Consider the following 24,609-nt stretch of genomic DNA (forward strand, 5'->3'; position numbering starts at 1 on the left):
TCTAATTCCATGCAGTTTAAAGTTAAGTATGGACTTAAAAAAAAAAAAAAAGGAAAAAAAAAGGAAAAAAAAAGAGCGCTTTTTGGCACAGACTTGTATTTTCCTGAGCTCACATCTAAATGGAAAAATATGCCAGATCAGGATGCAGGGAAAGGTCTCTGCACAGAGCAACTCCCATCCCACACACAAGAGCTGGGAGGTGGGGGAGGGCTAGAGGAGGCCAACAAAAGCACATCCCCAAAGGGTTGGACCCTTCTGGGCCCTGTCCCTCTGGCCTTGGCAGGGGGGCAGCTGGCTCCTCTTGGGGTGTTGCCTTCTCCTGTTTCATCAGAAAAGGCAATTATGAGTGCTCCACCAACCCTCACATCTCCGGTTCCTCCTCCCAGGCAGCATCCTTCCCTGTTCCCTCCTGCCACCCTGCACTCCTCTCACATCTAATTTTGGACAGCTCAAGGTCCCATAAGCTTCTATGCCTTGAAGACATCTGCAGGTAGCAGCAACACTCTGCTGGCACTACCCCACAAGGGACAAGTCCTCACTCTGCTGGCTACCAGAGGTCCTCCTCCCCACTGCCTTCACACGCTGCAGCTCCCTGCCAGCACCCTCCCTCTAGAGTGGGGCAAACAACCCCTCCCTACCCCATCAGAACTCAAACTTATCTCAGTTTTGTAGGGCTGATGTCTCTGAAACACTCTGCATTACAGAATGACTCATCAGAAAAGCAGATGCTATGGGGGGGAACCTAAATGTAATCATATGAGGGGTTCCCTGAAGCCTGCACTCCCTCCAGAGCCACACACAGCCTTCCTGGGCTGCCCACCACTCCCCCTCCCTCACCTGCTGGCACACAGAGATATTAAAAATCCTGTCATGCATATGCAATAACTCAGGCTTTTCCATTATTATTAGCAGTAGTAGTAGTATGTTATTGTTATTGTTGTTATGGTAGCAGTCTACCTGTATGTAAACAGGAGAAATTGTCAGGTGGAAGACCATGAGAAATTGTGCACCATAAAATGCAATAGGATGCTTCATTATTTTTGCATGGGTCTGTGAGAAGATAAATGAAGCTCCTGTCTGGACACCAGCTGCTGCAATGCCAGATTTGCAAAGCACTAGGGCCAGCACTCTGAAAAATTCCAGCTCCAAATAATCCCTGGCCCTGGTTTTTCACAGTTCCTACCGTCTTTGCAGGGTGCAGAATCCCTGCTGGCTGCTGACCAGCTTCACACTCCACCTTCTGCCCAGAGCAGGGCCACTACACACAACCACTCTCCTTGATTTCCAGCAGTTCTTCCCCTCAGCAGCTGCTCCCTCTCCCCTACAGAGAGTAAGAACACTCACCACCTCTGAATGCTCCTCACACAGGCTCACAAACCCTGGAGGGCCACAGCCCCTTGTTCCAGCAGAGCCTACAGTGTGCTCCAGGTCTCAGAGCTCATCAGTACACATGAGAGATTCCCAGATAATCAGAGTGCTCCAAGGAAAAAAATCATCATTTCAAGTGCAGCACAACAGCCTCTTTATTTCCAGGGGCACTTCACACTGCTCTTCTCCAGACACCTATGGAGCCCTTGCCCCACCACATGCACTTACTCACTGCCTGTATTAAATCAAACTTAGGAAAAGGACTGGCTTGATAATCAATGGGAAGGGAGAAATTCCTGAGGCATAATCCTATTGGGATGTGAATTCCCACAGTTATCTCCTGTTGTCCCTGCCTCAGCTTCTCCAGCTGTGAAGAGGACATGGCTGAAAGACCTGACCTTGCTTTATCTTGGTTCAACTGCTACAATTGCTTCAGATGATGTGTTTGCAGGATCCTTTGGCTGCTGAGGAGGGTGGTGGTGCTGGAGGTGTGGAGTTTCTTCTCTCACTCCAGCCAAGGATTGCTGACTGCCAGCCTTTATGGATACAACAGGCAAATTGGTACACAGAGGTCGCTGCTGTTTAAATTTGCAAAAGCTACCAAGCAAAATTTAAAGGTGCTTCTCAGAAGCATAAGGCAGTGCTTTTACATGAAAAAGCATTTCTAGATAAAGGCAGGGAGACTATTTTTTTTTTTTTTTTGGCAGATGTGAGTCAGCAACTTTAACACTGTAAAAAGCGCTTTATATTTGTTTGGTTTTTTGACATTTCCATGGGTGGTTTTTAAAGAAAATTCCAATATATGGCAATATATGAATTGCAAAGCATCCTAAGTTCAGACAAGTTTTCACTTAGAAGATATGATGAAAATATATATGCAATGCTAGTCCATTTTTAGCATTAGTGAAAGATAGAAAAGCATGGGTTTTTCCAATGTAGAGCATGCATATCAGACAGGTTTCTGGGCTGCAAAACTCATTTATATTTACACCATAAGCTACTTGTCTTCAGAGAGAGCAAATATTTTTTGATGCCCTCAAAAAGCTGCCAGTCCCAATCCTTCCCAGGAACTCAGCAGTGCCAGCTGGTGCCCCATGTGAGTTCAAGCAGCTACTCTCTGCTAGGCAGCTCCTCTGCCACCCCAGAAGCCCAGCTAACGGTGACCCCAGCAGCAAGTTCTGCATCTCATTCAGGCTGAAAGATCAAACCTCCCTGCTCTCACATCAGCCTCATGAGACCTGCCCAGGCAGAAGAAGGATTTACCCTTTGGCTTTTGTGCACCAAGACATTGGTGCTCCAGAGTCCACACATGGGTATCTGCAAATCATGGGTTTTGAACCCACATCCAGGGCTGGAATGAGCTGTCTCTGTTGCCTCTCCTGCATTAAAAACATTAATGGCCAAGACTTGAAACACAACTGAGTCAAAATGATGACTCAGCCAGAAACCACAAAAGGCAAATATTTCACTGGCAGTTTGGACATCAGATTTGACACAACTGGCAATGGCATAAATCCCTGAGGACACACAGCATTAAAAGTGTAGCACAGAACTCCTGGATACCAGGCAGTTCTCACAGGGCTGCATGCAGTTTCCTCCATTTAAAAAATCCTATAGCTATCCCATGGACAGCAGAAGCCCAGCTTGATAAATTAGATGTAGAATACAGACCCAGCCAGCAAGGATATTGCCATGTAACAGCTAAGCTACAATAATGCCTGAACTATTTCTTGTAGCATGTACCATCTCACACGCTGCAGGCAGCTCCAATAACATTGCTGAAGGGATTTCTAGGGAGTGGGAAATTTGATATTTAGCATGCAAATCTAGAGGACTTAGGTAAGGATGCACTGGGATTTCTTTTCAGTGGTTCCAAGGCAAATCAACCCTGCTCTCAATTTTGAATTCAGCAAGTCTACAGCTTTACTATGTGAAGTTTCCAATCAAACAGTGGATAAAAATAGATAGGGTTACATGGGGCTGTGGCATACTGGCACACCAAGCATGTGTAATCCCTTCTGCATATACAGGTTCATTCAGGTTTCACTGCAGGGCTCCCATATTCCCAGTGCTTCACTTGTTTTTCATTAGCAGTCCTCACCACTCTCTCCACTCTCTTCTGGTCTTTGCTGAAGACTGCCCTAGCCAGGGAGTCTGTACCACATAATAATTTAAATCAGGGACACTTTTCCCTAGTTCTCTTACTGAAATTTTTCTATAGGTATAATCTGTACTACACACATGGCTGTAGCAGTTACAAAAATGCTCTGAAAGAGTTCAAATTATTTTAAAAATTATTTTAATACCATAGAACACTCCTCTCATTAGAGAGGCTGCATCACATTAATTAGCCAGCTACAGCAACAGTTACCCAAAGCATGAAACAAAATTGAGGTAACCCTAATTCTTTCCATTAATCATGAATGACCAGTCTACAATGTGTGTGTCCATGTGAGCGTGTAAAACAGGCAGAAAGATGAAAAGCAAGCAGTAACAGCCCATAGGAGTTTCCTAAGGGACTGCTCCCCATATAGGGAATAACAGTTCAGGAAAAGTGAAAAGAAGTTTAAAACCAGACACATATCCATCAACTCAATTAAGACTGGAGGAGAAAAGCTAACTGCTGCCAGGTGACAGGAGCAGCTAATGCTCCTCCAAGGTGGAGCAGCAGAGGAAGCACTGGAGAAGGGACTTGGCTGCCTGTGAGCAGAATTAATGGGTGGTTCTGGCCTGGCTGAGCTGCTGAGCCACAGCTTCTCAGTGAGTTGTTAGTGGGGAACATGGGAAGTTAAGAAGTAATGAGGACTTTGTCAATACAGCTGTGGGTAAAAGTGGGTAAGGAACCACTTAAGGAAAAACAACATCACACAAATCTGCGACTACAGATTCTGCACTTTCCGGTGCTTAAGAAATTACTTGCAACAATTTTGGAAGCGTTACAGGGGCTGACAAGCCAAACATAACCACGGGACAAATCTTTTTATTAAGCTAGAAGCAGCAAGAAAGAAACCTTAACAGTACCCTCATCTACAGTTCTTTTTGGTGTTTTTTTTTTTTTAATTCCCAAGAAAGCAAAAGAATCACAAATCTAAATAATCCGTAGTCTCCTGCAGGTGGAAGCACTGGAGGAGCACTGCTTTTGTAGGCAACACCCAGCACAAGATCAAGATAAATGGCTCCAGCGCATCCCAGCTGGGTGCAATAGGGAAAGGGACCCCACAGAGGTCCACCCTCCCCCTGTACTTCCATGCCTGACAAAATAGCCATCTACATGGTATCCAGGGTCAGCAGAACTGGCTTGTGTTGGTGCCAAAAAATCAGAGAGTCTCAGCCAAAGTGGCCAGATTGAAGGAATATGAGTTTGGGGTGGGAGGGGATCACACATCCATCTTATGGTTGGGTTTGTCAGCATTTAGGAAGTGGGGAATATTTTCTAGGTTTTCTAAGCAATTCTGGCCACTCTCCACTCCTCCCCCTCCCATGAAAGCAGCTACCCCCGACAACAAGAGTTTCACTATATAATCATTTTTCCCTTTTATTTTCTGTAAAGATAAACACTATTAAAAACATACCACATTCTCATTTCTTTACCTCCATGAAGAGCAAACACAGAGAAATGCTCCCTAGAAACAAAGTGCTAGATTTACTCAAAGGTAAAAATCCCTTTTTATATGCCCCCAAGGCTCTGAGAGAGGTACTTTCTGAGCTGGAAAGTGCTAAGCCAGGCAGCAATGCCACCATACTGGATTCCCCTCTCACATCCAGCCTCTGCAGGAGGACATGTGCAGCCTTTGCAATTCAGCCTGGTTCAGAGCCAAAATCTAGGTGGGCTGGAGATGAGTGGGAAGAATGGGATGGTCTCATGGGGCCATCAAGCCCTGCAAGTGCTGGGAGAATCCTGTGGCTGCATCACACAATCCTCTCTAACCTGGGCTTGCACTGTCAGGGAGGAGGGGGCCAAGACAGTAGCCAGGTTGGCTTTATAAAGAGCCAAGGACAACACCTATTTCATGAAAATACCTCTACAGCCAGATCCACACTGTCCTGGCTTCTCTGCACTGAGAGGCCAAGGATAGGGAAAGATGCCTGGACCTTCTTGCTTCCTTCTGGGCTTCTTACAAAATAAAAGCAATTGCTGCAGCTGGAGAGCGAATACAGCAACAGATATATTGCATATCTTGCAAATATTTTGCATGTAAAAGTGTCACGTTTAACAAACCCAACTCCCTGCAACTCACAAAACCCCATCATGGAAACCGAAACCTCCAGAGGTAAGTCGTGAACCACAAGGCGTAACTGCCTGTAAAAAAACAAAATATGGGAAATGGGTAGGAAGGCTCCTCAGAGCACTACTGCTAAGTCAGCCTCACTGTTCTCCTTCCTGAGCAGCACAGGGTGGTTCCATCCAGCTGGTGAAACTCCAAAGCTCAGCTCCACGGGAATGTCCGGGCTCACACTCAGCCCTGCACCGCTCCCACTCCAGCACTAAGTACTGACGCATGTTTGATCAGGCAGCAGGAGATGGATCTGCTCCTTCCAGAGGTGACCACACGCTCCTGGCAATAACACCGAGTACTCGCTCTGGCCCTCGCCGCACGCCGCAGTCGTGCACTGCCCTGCCAAGGGAAGGCGTCCTGCCAGATGCAGGGCTCAAAACAAAGGCAAGAACAATCGCTTCAAATAATCAGTACTTCAAGCGTCCTAACTAAGAGGACATGTATTAAGGCAACCTCAGAGAAAAGAAAACCTATTAAAGCAAACACTGGGAGTGATTTTTCAAATATCCCTGCCCTTTTTCACTTTTTTACAGCAAAGTCTCAAGAAATCTTACAAAACCAGAGGCTTAGCTTTATTCACCCCTGTATTTCCAGTGGCATTATTCCCACAGATGGGAACTACAGATCAGGTGAGGATATATTATAATTTTTTTTTTTAATTTTTTGTGCATACTAACCACCCCTGGATATGAGTTAGGCCTTCCACAATAGCAAGACTGGATGACAAATCATGAAATTAAAAACAATTTAAAAAATAGAGAAAATTCTGGATTCTTGTCATTTCCCTTCTGGTTTTTTTCATACTTTGGAAATAACAGAACAAAAAGTGACAACATGCTCACAGAGCGACCCAAACTTGCAAAGAAACAAAATGCCATCCAAAGGCAAATGGCAGAATTCCCAGTAACATCATTAATGCCAGAATTTCATCTTGTATGCTCTTCTGCAACTGGTAAAAAACTATTTCAATTACGATATCATATTATATACCATCTACAATACACACACAATGATACCCTCAAATGCTGCTTTTGAAATGCAGACCTCATCCTGCAACAATAGCCAAGCCCCATATGTGCAGATCAGAGTTTGGCTCACATGTACACTGCCATACACACTCTGGGATGTAAATGTGGAGCCCAGCCTGACAAACCAGCTTGCATTTGCATCACCACAATACCCACCCAAAAATTCATATCCAGCACCTTCTAAGCACCAACCTCTCCTCTCATCTCCATACTGGTGATGCCTGGTTTAGGGCTGGAGAGAGTATGGCAGGGAAGCAGCAGAGTGTGCCCCAGCACACAGCTGGAGACTGGAGACATGTTTTAAAAGAGGGTTTGCTGTGCTTTTCACGGGAGATGGATTTATTTTCTTGGTCAGCAATCTGTCCCCTGGGCTGGCCACCCAGCCTGCCAGCTTCAGAGGCATCTCCTTCTCACCTTACACCAGAGCCTGAGTCAGGACAGAGCTAGAGGTGCAGCTCCCAGGCCTTGCCCATCCCTGGAGCAGGGACAAGAGCAGCACAGCTGGCACTTGCCACATCCCCGGCCAGGGCAGCCCCGAGGTCATTCCTATGCCCCGTTACTCAATGTGGCAGGAGCCCAGCACCTTTAATGACTTCTCCTTTCTACACACTACTCTATTCATTTTCCACTTCCCCAATCACAGCTGTTGAGCTCTATTAACACGCAGGGGAAAAAAAACACATTTAAAACCCAAACCTGCTAGGCCAGAAATAGAAGTTCTCATTTTCTTTTCCAAAACACAGAATAGCTGAGCAACGACGAAAGGAAAAGGAAATCTCTCCCAAGTGCACATCTGGAACCAATTTGCTGTCTGTAGCCACTGGGTGTCACTTTTGATATATATTGGTTCAGCCTCACAGCAGTTCAGGGAGAGAAGCGGATTTCAAGGAGGTGATCCCACACCCAAGCAGACTGCTCTGCAGCCTCTCGCACACAGGCTGCAATTAGCAATTAGCCAGCCAGGCTGATTTATTAACAAAACATCCTCACCACAACACCGAGCACCGTACAGAGGCTCTTACCTCTCAGTCTGCAGCGTGACTTTCGAGGGCTCCACGTTGGGGTTTTCCCACTCCATCTGTGGACAGTGCATGAAGTAGCAAAGGGTGTACAGAGCCTCCGGCTCCCAGTAGAAGGATCCCTGCTTCTGGTGCATGGGTGTCCCGTTCCCGTGCTGCTTGGCATTGAGGGGCTGCAGGTGGTGCATCGCTCGAGACACCAGGTCACCTGGAAAAGAGCAGGAGCCAGGTGAATGCCGGGCGGTTCAGCTGCCTCTCCCGAGCTGCAAACTGAAAGGCAGGCTGGGTTGGTCTTCCATTTAATCTCACCTATGCAAACAGTAGAGGGTAGGACAGGATTCTGGGTGTTACTCATCACCAGGCTGAACTTTTCCTGGTGGTTTACGTGGTTTGGCGTGACATACCCAGGCTGCAGACAAAGGCCTGCAGGAGATGTGTTTCTGCAAAGATGGTGGTGTCAGCAGCGTCAGGCCGGCCCATCTCAGCATCACCACAAGAGCTGGCATGCTGAGCCAGGATCACAGCTACCTACTTAGCAGTCTTTGGAGGATGCCAAAACCCCACAGCTCCAAAAAATGACCATGCAGGGTGGCAGCAAAAGCTGCATGCCCCTGGTCAGAGGGGCAATGAAATCTAGCCCCTCAGAATGAGGAAGCAGGCAGTTAGATAACACTGCAGGAGGATGTGAATGAGCATGTGGGTGAAGAAAAAAAGGGGGAAATATTGCTAAAAGACCGTATAAAGAATGTGCAACAAAAATTAATTTTTTAAGTCCAGGCTAGGCCTGGAAAACTTCATGTTAGCAGAAAAACAAAACCTATGAAGTAGGCTCTCCTGGCCCCCCAGATTTCCAGAGCACAGAAGAGGACAAAGAGAATGATTCTTGTTGTCCCCCCTGCACCAATTTAGTTTGGGGCACTCCCTCACAAGGCAGATATAGGAATCCACATGTGGACTGGGATCAGCAAAGCCAGCAAGTGAGATTACCAGGCAAAGACATGGGCAAGCAGCAGTGCAGTCTCTTAGCACAACACTGATTGTAACTAATTAACTAAAGCATCTCTCTCTGAGGCAGTGAATTTTATGTCTATTGACTGGTGACCACTCTATCAAAGGCAGGGAAACAATTGTGGTTTAAACTGCCTTTTTTTCACATGTTCAAATCACTCTGAGAGTGCTTTTGGGGAAAATAAGGATCTCGAATCAAATCAGTTGGTTTGTTTTAAATTAAAATCTGAGCAAGAGTCCTTTGGGTCATTGTTAAACTATACAACAGCAAGTGATGAGAAAAAGAGGACATAATTTTCCACTGTTAAGAAGTCACACACTTTTTCTTACTCGCTTTTCCCAAGTGACCACTGAGCACAAACTTGGAAGAAAAAGTTTAAGATGTACACCAAGGCAGGAGCATAAAACCAATTGTGGGGACATAAATAATGAACTCCTGGGCAAACTTAAAGGAGAACAGTGTGCATGGCTGAACTACAGGTTTTTTCAAAGTCCCACCCCTTTGAACACCTCTCTCCAGCCTGACTCACACAGAAAATGCTGCTGCTGCAGTGATAATGTGTACCAGGGAGAATGGAATTGTCTCACTTAAAAATCTCAGCCCAATCCTCCAAAAACGTAACCTTAAAACCATGAAGAGAAGAAAACCACTGGCATGAGGAAACTGCAAAATCCATGATTTCAGGGTTTTGACACAAATTTTTTGCTTCACTCTGCAATAGTCTTCTGATTCAAAGCTTTCATTTAAAAATAGCTTCTGTCTTTTCCCTCTGCCAGGAAATTGTCGTGATAGGACCAATCTTGCAGCCTTGCATGCTCATAATTTCCAAGAGAAACTATGCATGTGGAAAGTATGCAGGATCAGGTCTGCAGAAGAAACAGATGTGCCTCTGAGATGACTCCCCAGTCCTGCACAAGGCTATCTGCAGGCAAGCAGAAGCAGCAGGAAACTTTGGGACCTCCTTCACTCAGCCCACTCCGGTCACAGCAGATGTGCACTGCCAAGTATAGCACAAGCCAATTTAACAGCTAGTAGCCTTGTTGATGGTAAATGTCTCTCCTTTTCTCCAGAAGGCAAAAAAAAAATGCATAGAAATGCTGGCTGCAACATCCAGCTTTAACAATAATAGTAAAGGCAGAGAAAAAGGGAGACGCACTAAATTCAGCCTTTTCAAACCCAAGCCATCACAGCACTGAAGAATGTGGGCAAAGCTTAGCACACAGCCAGTCTCATTTCAGTGGATTGAGACAGCAGGCACTAGAGAATGCCTCTGACTTCCGTCATGAATGATGAATAAAAATTAAGATAAAATTTCAGTCCAGATTCTGGCAGCAGCATGACTTCATCCCACTCCTCCCTGAGCGCTGGAGTAATGTGACCTCAATGACACACTCAGGACCAGAGGAAGCTGCACAGTGAATAAGAAGGGAAAGCAGCAGCAAGAATGATGTGAGCAGGACAGGCAGCTAAGCATCACTGCTGATGCAATGCTGGAGGAACTCAAGCCTTGCTGGAAGGCAAAGCACCAATCCATATCAATATGACCAGGAGTTCACCCTTTTATGCTGTATTTCCTCTACTGCTTCCTAAAAAACCGAAAACAATTCATACCATTCAAAGCTGAATTAATGCTTTTTATATTTAAGCCTCATTTAATTACATTATACTGAGAATTGATGGCTGAGATATTTCTTTTGCCTTTGCTACTCTTTCTCTGGTAACATTTGAAATAATTTCTGCATTAGCAATTATTGTAACATTCCTTTACCAATAAGTTGACTTATTTCTTTGGGGCAACTCAAAGCCTACATAATCAATACCTGTAAAACACTGAGCTTCACAGAGCACAGTAAGCAAGCATAAAAAGCCCCATTATATTGGTACCCGATGGGCAGAGCTGTAGAGGAAGGACAGGAATCACTGCTCTGTTTTATACCACGGCGGAACCTCGAACAATCCGATACATGCCCTAGTGCCCTTTGCCTCCTTCAGCCGCATCCAGTTACAGCAACAACTCTCCAGGGCAGAGACTGAGCCTCAGCGGATCTGTTCCCCAGGATCAGTGCCAAGAAGGCACAGGGAAGCTGACAGGCACATGCACACACTTCACAGCAGCACTTAGGCAAACGCTGTAAAATGTAGCCCAGCGCAACATCTGGTTCTAGGTGTGTGTGTGTTGTCTTGAACCCCTACCAGGTTTTGTTCCTTCTATTGTTCCTTGCAAATATGCTTTTTCTTCTCCATTTCCTTCCTAAGAATATACCAAGAGTTGAGACTCTCTTTGATTGCAAGGCACCCCAAAGCCCATAGATGTGAAATCAGCTTCATGATGGGACTCACTGGTCTGCTCTCCAGCAATCAGCTAACTCCAGCCTCAACTGGGAAACCCAAACTACAAATTATCTCCTTGCCAGCTGTAAAAGCTGTGCCATGTCTGAACAATGAGGGCAACCTTGAATTTATGGCCAAGCACAGAAAGATAAGCCCCCTTCACAAGCCTGTGCTATCCCTTCATCAGTGTCAACCACCTCTGCTGTTCAGGGCTGTACTCGTCACAGAAAGGCGCTGCAAGGGCAGGTTACCTGCTCACAGCACTGCTGGCTTTTCTGGTTTTTTTTTTTGGCCCTGAAAGTATGTCTCAGCTGTATCAGCTGAACACATCTGAAAGGCCAATAAATTCCTCGGTGCATCATTTCCAGAAAGAACACATCTAAAATAAAATTCCCAGCAGCTGCATTGACCTTGTGACTCCATGAATGAGGTTCCTGATTGCTGTGGCATCATGACCAAAGGGGCTTGGCAGGGATCCCTGCCTTGCCCTCCATTGATCAAATTCTCACCCTGCTCCACCACCTGAAGAACAGGCTGGGAAGCTGATCTGCCTGACAGGAGAGCTTGCCAATTTTATTTTGTTTTAAAATGAAACTCAGTGAAAACTTCCATAATTTATGCAACATAAGCCAAGTGAGCCAACGCACAAACTGCTCTGCAGGCACAGCCAGGGAAATGAAAACATCACATTGTGCAGGGTAAACATAAGAAAAATGAAAAAGAACAGCGAAGTGGGAGGACATTTCAGGACATTTTTGTTGCCAAAGCTCGGAAGCCACAACTAGAGGACAGGCTCGCAGAGGGCAGCAAAGGCAGTGGCAAGCCCCAGGCTGACGCTGCCTCGCAGCCCTGATTCCGGATGGGGAAGGGCTCCAGGAATGCGGATGCACGCTGGAGCTTGTCAGCCCAGAGCAGAAAGGCCGTGCCTCGCACAGCAGCTAGCAAACCCCAGGAAAGCACCTCTGCACAGCAGCGTGTGCCAAGCTGCCACTTCACCCTGCCCAGGACTAAAGCGGGGCTCGCCCGTGGCTGCCGCTCTCAGTTCAGCACGGCCGGTGAACGCAAGGTCCGCATACATTTGATTTAAAGATTGAAAATATTATGTAATGTGCATGTTGTGACACAGGCCTGGTTTAAGGCAACACTGAATATTTAGGGAACAGCTTCACTGACTTCAAGCCACAGATGTGATGTGACAGGCAAAGTAAAGCTGCTCCCATCTGCATGGGGGTGCAGTACAACATACAACAACAACATACAGCATGCAAGTGGGCAGCTTCAGCCTAAGTTCTCTCTGCAGTGACCAGTGAAACATTTTTTTAAAACCATGTTTGGCTTCAGCAAAAGCTATTAACACTGCTTTTACTATATTAGAGCCTGGTGTTCAAAGAATAACACATCTGTTTCCAATTTTATACTGGGGGGGTGGGGGGTGGGCAGAGGAAGGCAAAAAAGAAAGAAGAGAAAGAAAATGACAGATACCCAATGCCCATGTCTGAGAAGTTTCCTGTGGGATTTTCTGATCTGTCATGATGGACCTGATGATGCTATCCCGTTTGCCTAGGAGCAGCCTAAATATTTTCAGACTGAACAACTGCCAGAGCCCAAAACCATTCAGCTGAGTGTATGCCGGCAGAGCCACAGCCCTGACGTGAATGACATGGACAGATCCTTACACAGCCCCTCCATATGACACCTACCTCATGTTTTTCTTGTTCCAAAAGCATGTCCTGAAACTACCAGAACAACTTAGCAATGATGTCTTTGCACACTGATAACGAACCACGCAGTTCTTTGACCTGTTTTTTTCCTTCAAAACCCAGGCGAGAGAGAGAAGCCTCTGTTTCCACCTGGTGCCCTGCTGGGGCACTGTGAGAAGCAGCAGGAGACCATGTTTTTAGCACAACACATTGTGCAGGCAGCACCCATCAGTTTGATAATGCTGGCCTGGTCATCTTTCCAGCTGTCATTGACTCCTACGTGTGTGGCCTGCACTTGGGAATCATGTCCTGTAGTGGGGCAATGTAGTATCCCATGAACTCCTTCCCCCCAGCCAATTCCAGCAGCACCCACCATCCAACTCTCATTTTTTTAGGGCATGTTGACAGCAGCAGCATTACTGCTTTGCTGTGCTTCCTGTCTGAATATTTCCTTCTGCAAAGAGCAGGCAAGAGCCATAGGCAGGAATTGTGTCTATCTTTCAGAGCCCTTAACAACCTCCTGTGTTCTGACAAGACCATGAAAAGGAGAAGTATGCGTCAGGGAGCTGCATTCTAGATGCCAACTTCACGTCATGGTCAGTAGATTCCCCCCTTACATGCATGTGAGCCAGGTGCAAAACTCATTTTCTTGACCTAGATTCATTTCACACTTCAATACAAGAATCTTGGAGCTGTGGTTTTGCTCACAACCAGCTCTGGGGAAACTGTATTGGAAACATGAAGTTATAACCCTGACAATAAACCATGGTCTATTTAATCAGACTGCTAGCTGGTAGCCACAGCCATTCTGCATTCTTTCCGAAGCACAGCTAAGTCTCTTTTCCCTTTCCACCTCCTGCTGCCTCTGGTTTCTGCACTGAAGGGGCACATTGGTGCAGTTCACCCAGCACACACCTGTCAGCACATCACTGCAGGTGAGTATGAGCAGTTGAGCTGTGTCTTCTGTGCCAGGCCACCCTCAGCCACCCGATCTATCCCTACACTCTCAATTCCAACTGGGCTGTTCCTCCACATTCCTCTGCCCCCAGTGGTACATCAATGTCCATGTTTCAAAAGTCAGCTGAGCCAAAACTGCTCAAGCAAAACCCTTCCTCAAATGATTTATTGTGAGGTTTTCTATTGTTAACTGAACACTACTCATCTATACCAGGAAAGGAGTGTGCACAGAGATAGGGTGGCTGCACACTAGAAAGTGTGCAGAACGTATTTCACAGTGTGCATGTTCTTAGCCCAAAGTATCTTCAAACATAAATGTTAAGTTGTTCTCAGCACACTGTATATTCCATATTTTATTCCAGCTGCCTCAGGCTGTGGGCCTGCTTGGGGTGCCATAACCCACAGTCAGTGGGGCATCCAATGTGCAACAAATTCATTGTTGAGCTCACCTTGCAGAAACCTCCCCAGCTCTGCCATCTCTGCTGTCCCACACTGTACACCTATCTGCTACCACAGGCAACCTTTTCTACTCCTAAAAGCCATTCATCTCTTCCACTCAAGAGCAAAAGAAGGAACTGTGGTCCCAGATTGAGAATTGAGAAGACACAACCAGGATGCAAGCAGCCCATTTTCTGGCAGTGGTTTCCCTGTGGCCTCCCACAGATCATTTAATCTTTATATCTTCACTTACCCCACCATCACAAGAACCTTCTATTTATATTACAGAGTAAGTGTTTGCATGCAATTTAGCATTTGCAAAGCCTTTGAAGACTGATAAATTAGGGATTGGATACATCCCATTAAAAAGCCACAATAATAATTAAATCCTCTCAAGTTCACACACCTATTATAACAACACTTACACATTTGGACTCTCCAATCCGACATGGCAAGCGTGATGCTTGTGTCTGATTCCCCTTAAGCCAAATCAACTTCAAACAAAACAAGCTTTGACTCAGATGAGCTATTTGTGTGCCAGCCTAATGCAGAGCCTTCACTCTGCAGAACACCACTGCCTTATGGACCATCATTCCTGGATTTTCTTTGGCCTGACACAGACTCATGTCCTCAAACAGAATTTAAGAGCCCCCATTGCTGAGCAGACCAGCTGAGAGTGCTCACCCTGACCTGACCAATTGCCTGTGCTCTGCAGAGCACAGATGAGGAGGGCTGCAGAGAAAGGAAAATGCCACTGGAATCTCAAGTGTGTTGTGATACGAGGAGAATGGGGTAGCAAACAGGGAAGTCTGCAATCAGGCAGCCCTTACCAGAGGTAAGAAAATACCTACCATTTAACTTTAATATTCATCTGCCTTCTGTTCTCTGCTGGGGGCGGGGGCTTTCTCTGTTGAGGAGCATCTCAACAGCTTCTAACTTTTACACACAGACTGGATGATGTGTGGATATCAGCAAGGAGGAGCTGCTAATCAGACATCCAGAAAGTGGGTGAGCAAGAACCTAGAGATCTTGGGCAGTAACCCATTGGAGAGCCCTTGAAAACTGGGGAAAGTATCACTGTATCTGGAGAGGTGATACACAGGCTGTCAGTTTATGGCCAAACACTATGCTGAAGGGAGCACTTCCCTCTCAATAGCAGGTTTGGGCTAGTACCTCTGCTTAGCTCAGCACTGTGCTCCACGAACCAAACCGTTCACAGGGAATAAGCTTGGTCACATTCTACAGTGCTGCTTAGTCTGAGAAATACATCTGACAAACAGGGCTCTTGTTCTGGCAGTAAATTAGCAACACTTATGACAACACTCCTCCAGATGTCACCCTTCCAGCAAGCACCTTTACCCTGGCATTTGCTTCTAAACTAGGTTTAACCTCTTCTTTAGAGCACACGAATCCATTTGTATGGCTCCTGTTGGCTGCAGAGGATTGAGACTAGATGAAAAGGCAAGAGAGGGGGATGCAGACTTTCATCATCTCCTCAGCTGGGGCTGCGAGGAGAAATGAAAAACAGTATCAGTATGTGCAACCACATTCCTACTTACCCTTGAGCAGTAACCCTTCCTTTCATCCCTAAAAGGGTGCCAAGATCCACTGGGAGGCTTTTATTTTGGAAATATATACATTCAGCACTGGATGCAAAAAGAGGTTGATGTGTAATGAAAAAGGGGGATGGAGAGTGGCATTTTTCTAATGGCAAAAAGGAAACTTTGCTGAGACCTGAGTGGTGACAGGGAGGAAATACCAGCTTGAACATCACATCTGGAGACTGCTCTTAGTTAAACACCATTCAAAAGCAAAAAGCCTCTGCTATCAGCAGTGTTAAATCACATCTTCAGATTATCACAGTTTAAAATGAAAATGATTATTCATTGTGGTTAACACTCCGAGTGATACCAGCACCAGTCACTGTGGTTTGCATGAGTCTGGGTGGCAAACTTCTCACCCAGGAAAGCCATAGGAGACTGGCCGTCTTTGCACCAAAACAAACCCCAAGTTTTTTGCTCTAACCTGAAGACATACACTAAGAGATGCTTTTGATGACATCCTACACCATGGTTTATCTCCTTGTGCTGCTTGAGATACACAGCCTTCTGCAGCCTTATGAACACACGTCAGCATAAGGTGGTGGTCCCATGTCAGACACTAACACTTTGATAGACTTTACCCCAGGGTAAAAAAAGATGAGTATTTCTTGGTGCCTGGATTGTTGGCCAGTGCATCTTAAGGCTCTGCTCTGCCTTCTCACCACTTATGTGCACACTCAAGAGAAAGAGGGTCCTCCTTCACCCCAAAAAACAGCAACGACCTTCAGTTATGAGCCTCATTCCTTCTGCATTTGGTCTCCAAGCCAGCAGCAGTATTTTTAGATGGATGATGAATAGGTGTCTTTGAGCATTATGCAATCAAATATAACATACATTTTTGTGAATTGCAAACATGCATATAAAGAAGTTAGGAAAAATATTCAAAGGTCAAAACACAGTATCATGGGATTTCTTAACAGCAAAAGCTCTCCCTAATGTTCCTGTCTTTTCTCTATTCGGTCTACTTATTTTTTCCCCATCTGAAAGGAAAGAAATGAAAGATAAGAACCAGAAATCTAAGAGAATCCCAAAAATTTACTAAAAAATCCCAAACAGATCTACTCCCTTTCTCCACTAGGTCAGGTCTGGAAATACAGGAAACTTCAAGGAAAATGAACGGGCGAAAAAAAGGGAAAAAAAGTCCTGTGATATATTTTCTCTAAGACTCAACAATGAAATACTGTCAGGCTACTGTTTAAAATCCTATTATTTTTTGCTGTGCTTCAGTTCTTCCCAATGTTGTCTATACAACAAGCATTTCAAATGAAATTACATTATTTTAAAATACACTGTAGTAGGCAATTACAACTGCTGAATACTAAATGCCAATATAATATAGACCAGATTTATTGTTGTTCCTTAACTTTCTGCCATGTTCATTATATTTTAATGAATAAGGTTTCACATTAATTTTTTAAGCCTTTGCCTTGGAATCACGCATTACTGCTGTAACTGTGGTGCAGAATTAGGTGTCTATTTACATTCTCCTCCTAAGTCCTGGAGACAAAACCTACCTTTTTTTTTTTTTCCTAAGTCAGCAACATCACCTCTTCTTCCTATTTTCTGGAGAGTACCCCATTGCCAGTGGCACTGCCTCACCTGGTCATGACCAGCCAGGCCATGTCCCAGCAAGGACCAGTGCCTGCTGCCTGCTGAGCCCAGAGATGAGAGCAGCAGCACCAGGCAAGCGGGATTTGGCAGGACCAGAGCAGCATCCATGAGTCCAGTTGCACCTGTCTGACTAGGAGGACTCCTCAATGGCAGCATCACCAGATGGTGCTGCCCTCCCCATCTGGTCGTGTCTGCCATCCCACCCCTCCCCAGTTTTCTCCTACCTTCTGTCACACCCAGGGAGACCCAGCTTACCCAAATGGTCTTTTCTAATACACTGACAATACATGAAAAATAAAGGGTGCAGACACACAAGGACCATCAAGGGTAGGGCAAGGTAAAGATACCACATGATACAAGGCTTTTCACCCTGTGAATCTCTTCTTCACCTAGGACAGACTGTAAAGAAATTAAGAAGATGTGAGCTGAAATACAGGTGCAGGGCAGAACACAGGTCTCATTTGCAAGCTTTTGTCTACCATGGGACAGATCTGATCCCCTGGTCTCAAAGCCTTCAGCAGCTCAGCATCTGGTCACACTGCTCCATGCAAGGATGCTGGGTAGAACTGAGAGCAGGGGACGCCTTTCCTCTGCACACAGACACTTGTTAATTCCAGTTATTCTGTGTACTTACAATACTTTAATTATTCATGTCAATAAACTATAGGAAATCTCATTCAATTAGAATTGCTTTTTTAAATATTTTTTTTCCTGAGATAAAATTAAATTGCTTATTGCAAGATTAGTCTTGCCCTTGTTTTTGTGATCTTTTGAAGAGAACAGAAATGAAATCCTGGCTCCTGGGATATTGCAAGCTGGTAGGAAAATGCAGACACATGCCTGGGGACTATTTCTTCTGCTGGTCCACAAGCTGAGCTTCTGCCCTCGTCATCCGCTTCTGGTTGTCATCTCCTCCTCCTCCTCATGACCCTCAAGTGCTATCCTCTTAATTCCCTCCTATCCAGAGTCTCCCTCATCACCTTTATTCACCCCCTCAAAAGCAGGCGCTTTTCCCTATTTAATCCTTCCCTCGTATCTCATTTTCTCCATGGCAATGCCTGCCATATTGTCTTTCTTCTCCACAATGTCCCTCCCCCTCACACCACCAGGGCAACAATAAATCCTCCTTTGCCTCCTGCCTTCATCCCCAGGTGTTCCCCCCACCTTCTCCCCACTGCTCTGCATTTCTGCCCCACACTGTGGTTCCCCAGCCACCTCCATGGCAGAGGTTTTGCTGTGACCTCTGGCTCACAGCCAGTGCTGATGGCAGAGACAGACACACAAGCACTGAACAAAGAGCAAACCGACTGTATCCCATCATTGCACTATTTTCCTCCCACTTCATGATTTTTCCTCCAAACTCAAAGGGTTTTGCCCACCAACGTGCTGCAACTCCTTCCACATTTCACAGCTCAGTTTTGAACTCTGCACTAGCCCTGCTCCACAGCACGGATTTCTACCCAACTGAGCGTATCAAGCCTTGCAAGCTTTGCCAGTTACTGCTCCTCCCACTGCTGCTTCCCTGACATGCATCTGCTTGCCGTGGCCAGGGAGGATCCCTCGAGCTGGCCACAGGGCTTTTTGGAGGGCTACCAGCCTGCTGGATGTGCCAGCCTCTCTGACAGCTGCATCCAACTCCCACTGACGTGCTCTGTTCTTCCAACTGGCCACCCTGAAGAGTGTTTTGCCTTTGTTTGCAGTCAACAGATGTACAGAAAGCAGACCCTACCAACAAAGCATTTGAAACTAAGGTAGGACTCTTAGAGGTGATAGAGGTCAAACCGTAAAATGGGATGGGGTGCTCCCTCTAAGAAGTCTGGCTTTTTGGGTTGAGTACAAAGGTCCAAAAAAGTCCAGAATAAAAAACGCCACCCATCCTGAAATACCCACAAATTACTTATATATTAAACCCCAACCATATGAACTGTAAGAAAGAGAGCTGTATCATGCATAATTTAATTGGCACACAGACAGTACTGTTGTGGGTTTCACGCAAGTGAAATAAATGAGCATAAATTACTTCATTTGAATAACACTGAACACCTGATTACAGAGATGGAGCAACACTTCACACTAAGGTTCTTGACTCGTTGATGCTGCACCAGAGCAAATTAAAATTAGCAAGCTGAAAACAGAAATTCATCTTGTGTCTTGTAGATAAACATCCTTGGTACATCCACATCGCTCATGAACAGGAGGAAACTGAACCGTGATGATAGGATGGAGGTACAGAGGAGACTCCCATTGCTACAGGAAATGCCAAAAAATGCACAAGAGTTCTTTATGATGCTGGTAACGCACAATTCATTAACAAGGACAACAGTAGGTGGGGTAGCCTATATCTTCACAGATTAAAGTATTTTCAATTTCTCCCCAAAATTTTATAACAGACCTCAGGAAAAGAATAGTTGACAGTATTTCTCACAAACCTCAGAAAAAACCCATTTTTTTTGTCTGAATGATTCTGTTTTCCCACACATAGCTTCCTGTATCTAACTAGACCATAAGCATGTGATTGGAATGCTTCTCTCTTAAGAAAAAAAAGTTTAAATAAAGCACTTCTGGTAACTTTATCTCCATGTCACATAACAACGTATATGGCCTTTGCCTCCTACCATTTATTAGTGCCAAAAGCCAAGTTTTCAAATTTTGATGAATATCACAGATTCCTGTATTTCCCAAAAAGTTCTTTGATTAATAGCAAACAATTATTCTTTCAGGAGTTAATTTCTCTGGTGCAGGTTTGAGTTGTAGGGCTGGAGAAGGAAAGGCAGGTAAAGGATCTTCTCTAACAGAGGATGAAGTAGATTTGCCCTAAACATATGACAATATTTGCTTTACTTTCTGCAGCCTTCAGCTTTCTGCCTGCCCATCCTAAAACAGACATCCCACTGAAATCAGACAGGATACCAATACAAGAGACACTTGCAAATCTGGCCAGGCTGAGGGCAATGTATGCAAACAAACCACAGGCATTGCTATGAGTCTATACAACACTTTCCTCCTGTAGCTTCAGCTTCTGAACTAACAATGGAGCATGAACACAGATGTATCTGCCCAACATCTCCTTCAACATTATGCAGCCCTCTCATCTCTCCTCAGCAAAACTGGGCAATACACTTAGCTTTGCTTTACTTCAAGGAAAGAGATCCAAACATTCTCAACAGCCTGGTACTTACTGAGTTCAGCGATGCTCCCCACGCGTGTGGCAAGTAGAGACTGTTCAATGGTCCTCAGCTCTGACTGGCTGAACATCTGCACCTCCCCAGGCTTGTTTGACCTCTGCTGGTCCTTGTGAAGGTTCAAGCTGTCTGGCAGGCAGAGAACACCTACAGTGGATAAAAAAGAGAAGCCAAATGCAATTTCAGCTTGTATGGTAACTTTGCTGCCACCACCACATCATTTCTGGGGACATTACAAGACACAGCCTGCATGTGCAGAGCTTGAAGACAACCAACATCTGTGACACAATGTCCTGTAACACAGATGACTCAAGCAGAAGGGGCCCTTGTTAGTCCTTCTGAGTATCTTCAAGCTCATTACGATATCACCTTGAGATAACTCTTACAGAAAAACCTAGGATTGCTCAAGGGGGAGTTCAAGAGAGTTTCAAAGAACCCTCCAAGAAACTACTCCAAACCCACACAAAATTATTAGAAAATGGTATCTAATGGTATCTCAAAATTCCTAAAGACTAGCTTTCAAATTATAGATGAGACAGACAACACATTTACAGGTTTTTCCTGCAAGGGAATTTCACTGTCAAGTGCCAAAATAAGGGACAGCATCAAGATGCTGTGTCATTGATGGCTGATTGAATTTCTTTTGTAAATACAGCTCGCAGCAATTGAACTGCTTGGGCTCCAAAAACCCATTATGCAGAAGCCCTTTGAGCAGTGAATTTTTATGGTGCAGGGCAAAAGTAAAGCTACTGACATAAAATGATTTACATACACATTCATTCAGGCACAAAAGTCACTTTCGGCCATGACATGTAAACCCTCAAGAATAGATGGAGGGCATCTATTTATTCACCAAAATCATTGTCATGATAAAAATCTGAATGTATTTACAAGAGCAAGCACTGCATTATCAGCCTTGGGCAACAGCTGCATTGGTCCAGCTTGGAGAGCAATCTCTCCTCCCTTCCCAGGCTCTGTGTACAGTCAGCTCTGGCTATGCTTTTCACAGCATCACCTTCGCAATCCCACTGGGACATGTAGAGGTGGACAGCCATTGGAGGCAGTGGAATTGTACCTCTTTATGATGATTAAATATCATCTCCAAATATTTCCTTTGAAAACAAGCTAGAGTAGAAAATGTATTTTTTTCCATTAGTTTTTACTACTCCTTCCTTTAAATAGAGAGTTTAGGTCCTGCCCTTATAGGCCAAGGAGACTTTGCAAAATCCATTAAGGAAGAGGTACATATTTAAAGTTTTTCTTCAAGGGAAGAATTTGCTTAGTTTCCCAGCTCAGTAAATATGTGATATCTAACTCTACTGACCAATAATTCTGTCAGCAGATTGATAGCACTGTCAACTGCTTTGGAGCACTGCCTGATCAGGAAATGCACCTGAAAGGAGATTCTTCTCAGACATCTTGTTAACTTCACCAAACCACCTTGGATTCCTCTCCTCACATCCATCTCCTCCCTGCAACTAATTGAGTATGCAAGTCATATTTGCAGCACAGACCTAAAAGCATCCATCCTGAGAGGAAAGAGGTGACACAGGTTCCATAAACCAATTCCAAAGTAAAAAGCAGGAGCATACACTGGGAAAACCAAGACCAAAGGTCTTGTCCACCACGGCCATGAGAGAGCAACCTAAACAAGGATCATCCCCTGCATGCAGCAACGGCACCAGAACAAAATCCCAACAGTCTGTTTGAATCTTGGAGATGGAGCAGGAGCAACAGATGTAATTCCCAGCTCTTGGCCCTGGTCCCAGGCTTGTAAGAACCCCATGAATGTGTAGAAGGTCATGAGAGAGTAACACAACTCTTAAGAAAGTGCCCTGGAGAGAAGGAGCAGGACACCTGACACAGCACTGGGGAGGGAACAATTCAAAGCTGAGAGGTAAGGAAGGAAAAGCGACAACAGCTTATCAAACAAGCTCTTCCAATTTTCCTGCCATCACTCAGTGGCTGACTCTCATAAACACTTGGTGCACTGATCAAAATTTATATTCTGTGGATGTACAGAGCTCAGGAAGTACAACACCTGTATTTAAAATGCAGGCTTGCCTGCATATTTTAGTAAGTATTCTCTCCCATTTTTTTTAGATGCTTCTTTATCATTTTAATGGATAGAAATTAAGACTAATTGGAAGAGTCTTCCCTGCAGAAAACAGATGCAAAAATGATCTAATATTCTAAGAGATTTCTAAAAACAAGAACTAGGCTACAAGCCACTTTATGGCATCTTTAAAAAATGAATTGGATAATTTTTCTACAAAAACACACCTTAAGCATGGAGGAAAAAAAATACTGTTTTAAGATAACTTTACAAATAAAATTCAGATTGTTTAAAATTGTAATTATATACAGAAGATATTTCTTCAAGTGATTTATGCAGTGGGATATAAAAATTTTATTCTCTACTTTGCCTATGACTCTGTTCCCACAGCTAGGCCTTTTCCTTACAAACAGCCCTAATGATTAATTACTCTGGTCTTTAGAGAGGGAAGCATATTCTTAGACTCTTGGAGAGAAAAGTGCCAGTGAAATGCAAAATGAGCCATTGTTACAAAACTTAACAAATTATAGGATGTGTCATGCCAAAGGGTTACACTTGGGTTGGAGATTAGCAGACACACACAATAGCCAAACATCTGATTCTTGTATCAGCTTCAAAACTATAATTGACCACAGTGAGTGACCAGTGGGGTGATGCAAGATTTGTTTGTAACTCATAATTTTGCTGGATCAAATCTGGTTTTCACAAGCATGGAGAAAAGGAATTTTATGGCTTGGGCAGGCAACTCAGCCAATCTTCTAGCTTCAACTGTTTCCCCCAAAAATATTAAAGCAACTAAAATACTTTTTAGAAGAGAAACTCCCTCTCTTTTTATCAGTGTTTGAAGCAAAGCTCACATTTTCTGATGAAAGGCTACAGCAAGGAAGAAGAGAGCATACCAAACTGAAGGGGAGAGGAAAAAGATAAACACTTTGTGATTATAAATATCTCTTTTTATAGATAGAAACAACTAAAAAGCTACCATTATCTTTCACTGGTTTGACTACAGTTCAACTTCCTTATTTTAACTCTCTACCAATTCGTATTATACACTTGCTTTTTCAGCTTTATTGTGTTGAACATGAGAACACACTCACTTGAGGTGAGGACCTCAGGTTTCCAAAGGCCTGAAAACCAGGAGGTTTTCCCAGTTCTTTTTCCAGCTGTCACTGCCAGTTCCATCTGTCATTCCACACCGAAGATTTCTGTGCAGCATCTTCAGAAATCAACAGTGGTACCTGTCTTTTCTCTCAACTGGCACTGTTCAATGTCCTTCCTTTCTGCATGGTTACTCAATGCTGTGCACTTCTTTGCCCATTATTTTATCCTTTTTCTTCCCTGCAATTCCCTGGAGTGGAAATGAAGCAGTCAGCAGCTGCCCAATGAATCCCAGGCCAGACTCCGTCGGTGCATCCCTGTCTGCTCTATGCCACCAGCATTGTGCAGCAGCCACACCCCAGCTGCTGTGAAGTGCTGGAAGCAGGCAGGACGACCAAACCACTCTCATGTATTTGCATTTTGTCACCTCTTTTGGTGCTTCCCCTTGTCTCTGTACCCTCCTTGGGGCACGGACCTGCCCAAGAGTTGATTGCATGGACACATCCAGAATGGGCCATACCCTAAATTGATGTATTCACTTTGCCCTTGGCCTCAGAATACCCTGAAATCTATAGGTGAAAGACTGAAGAGAAATCCATAAATTTTAATATCAGCAGGATGCCAAAAGAAATCACAGTGATAAGGTCCCAATGCTCCCTCTACCAAATCCCTAGAGAAAAAGCAACATCATAGAGAAAATGTGATGCACAATTAATACATTTCACATCTCCCTGCCTCCTGGGCTCAGCTAAAGCACAAGCCAGAGCTCAATCCCTATAGATTTAAAAATCCAAACCAAAGTATTGCACAACATTACAAAGTGAAGGTGCCCAGACTTTTTATATAAAAGGAGCAGTTATTTTAAACCTTCATGCAAACTCATCCAGAGACTGGGGTACCTGTTAATTCTTCCAACTTCCCTGTGCACATTCCC

At 44.7% G+C, this 24,609-nt stretch overlaps 1 protein-coding gene across 5 annotated transcripts in view; it reads right to left on the reverse strand.

The window, feature by feature from the left end:
- Window positions 1-24,609, reverse strand: part of ABTB3 (ankyrin repeat and BTB domain containing 3) — a 164,477-nt gene that overhangs the window by 51,275 nt on the left and 88,593 nt on the right. For all 5 annotated transcript variants that reach the window (XM_030263130.4, XM_030263131.4, XM_030263128.4 and 2 more), the window contains exons 2-3: window positions 20,519-20,668; window positions 7,696-7,900 (exon numbers count right to left, since the gene is read on the reverse strand). In XM_030263130.4, coding sequence (XP_030118990.4) covers window positions 7,696-7,900; window positions 20,519-20,668 — 355 coding nt within the window. The remainder of the gene's footprint in view (window positions 1-7,695; window positions 7,901-20,518; window positions 20,669-24,609) is intronic.

Source organism: Taeniopygia guttata, chromosome 1A, assembly GCF_048771995.1.
Source record: "Taeniopygia guttata chromosome 1A, bTaeGut7.mat, whole genome shotgun sequence".
In the NCBI taxonomy this organism is placed as follows: domain Eukaryota; kingdom Metazoa; phylum Chordata; class Aves; order Passeriformes; family Estrildidae; genus Taeniopygia; species Taeniopygia guttata.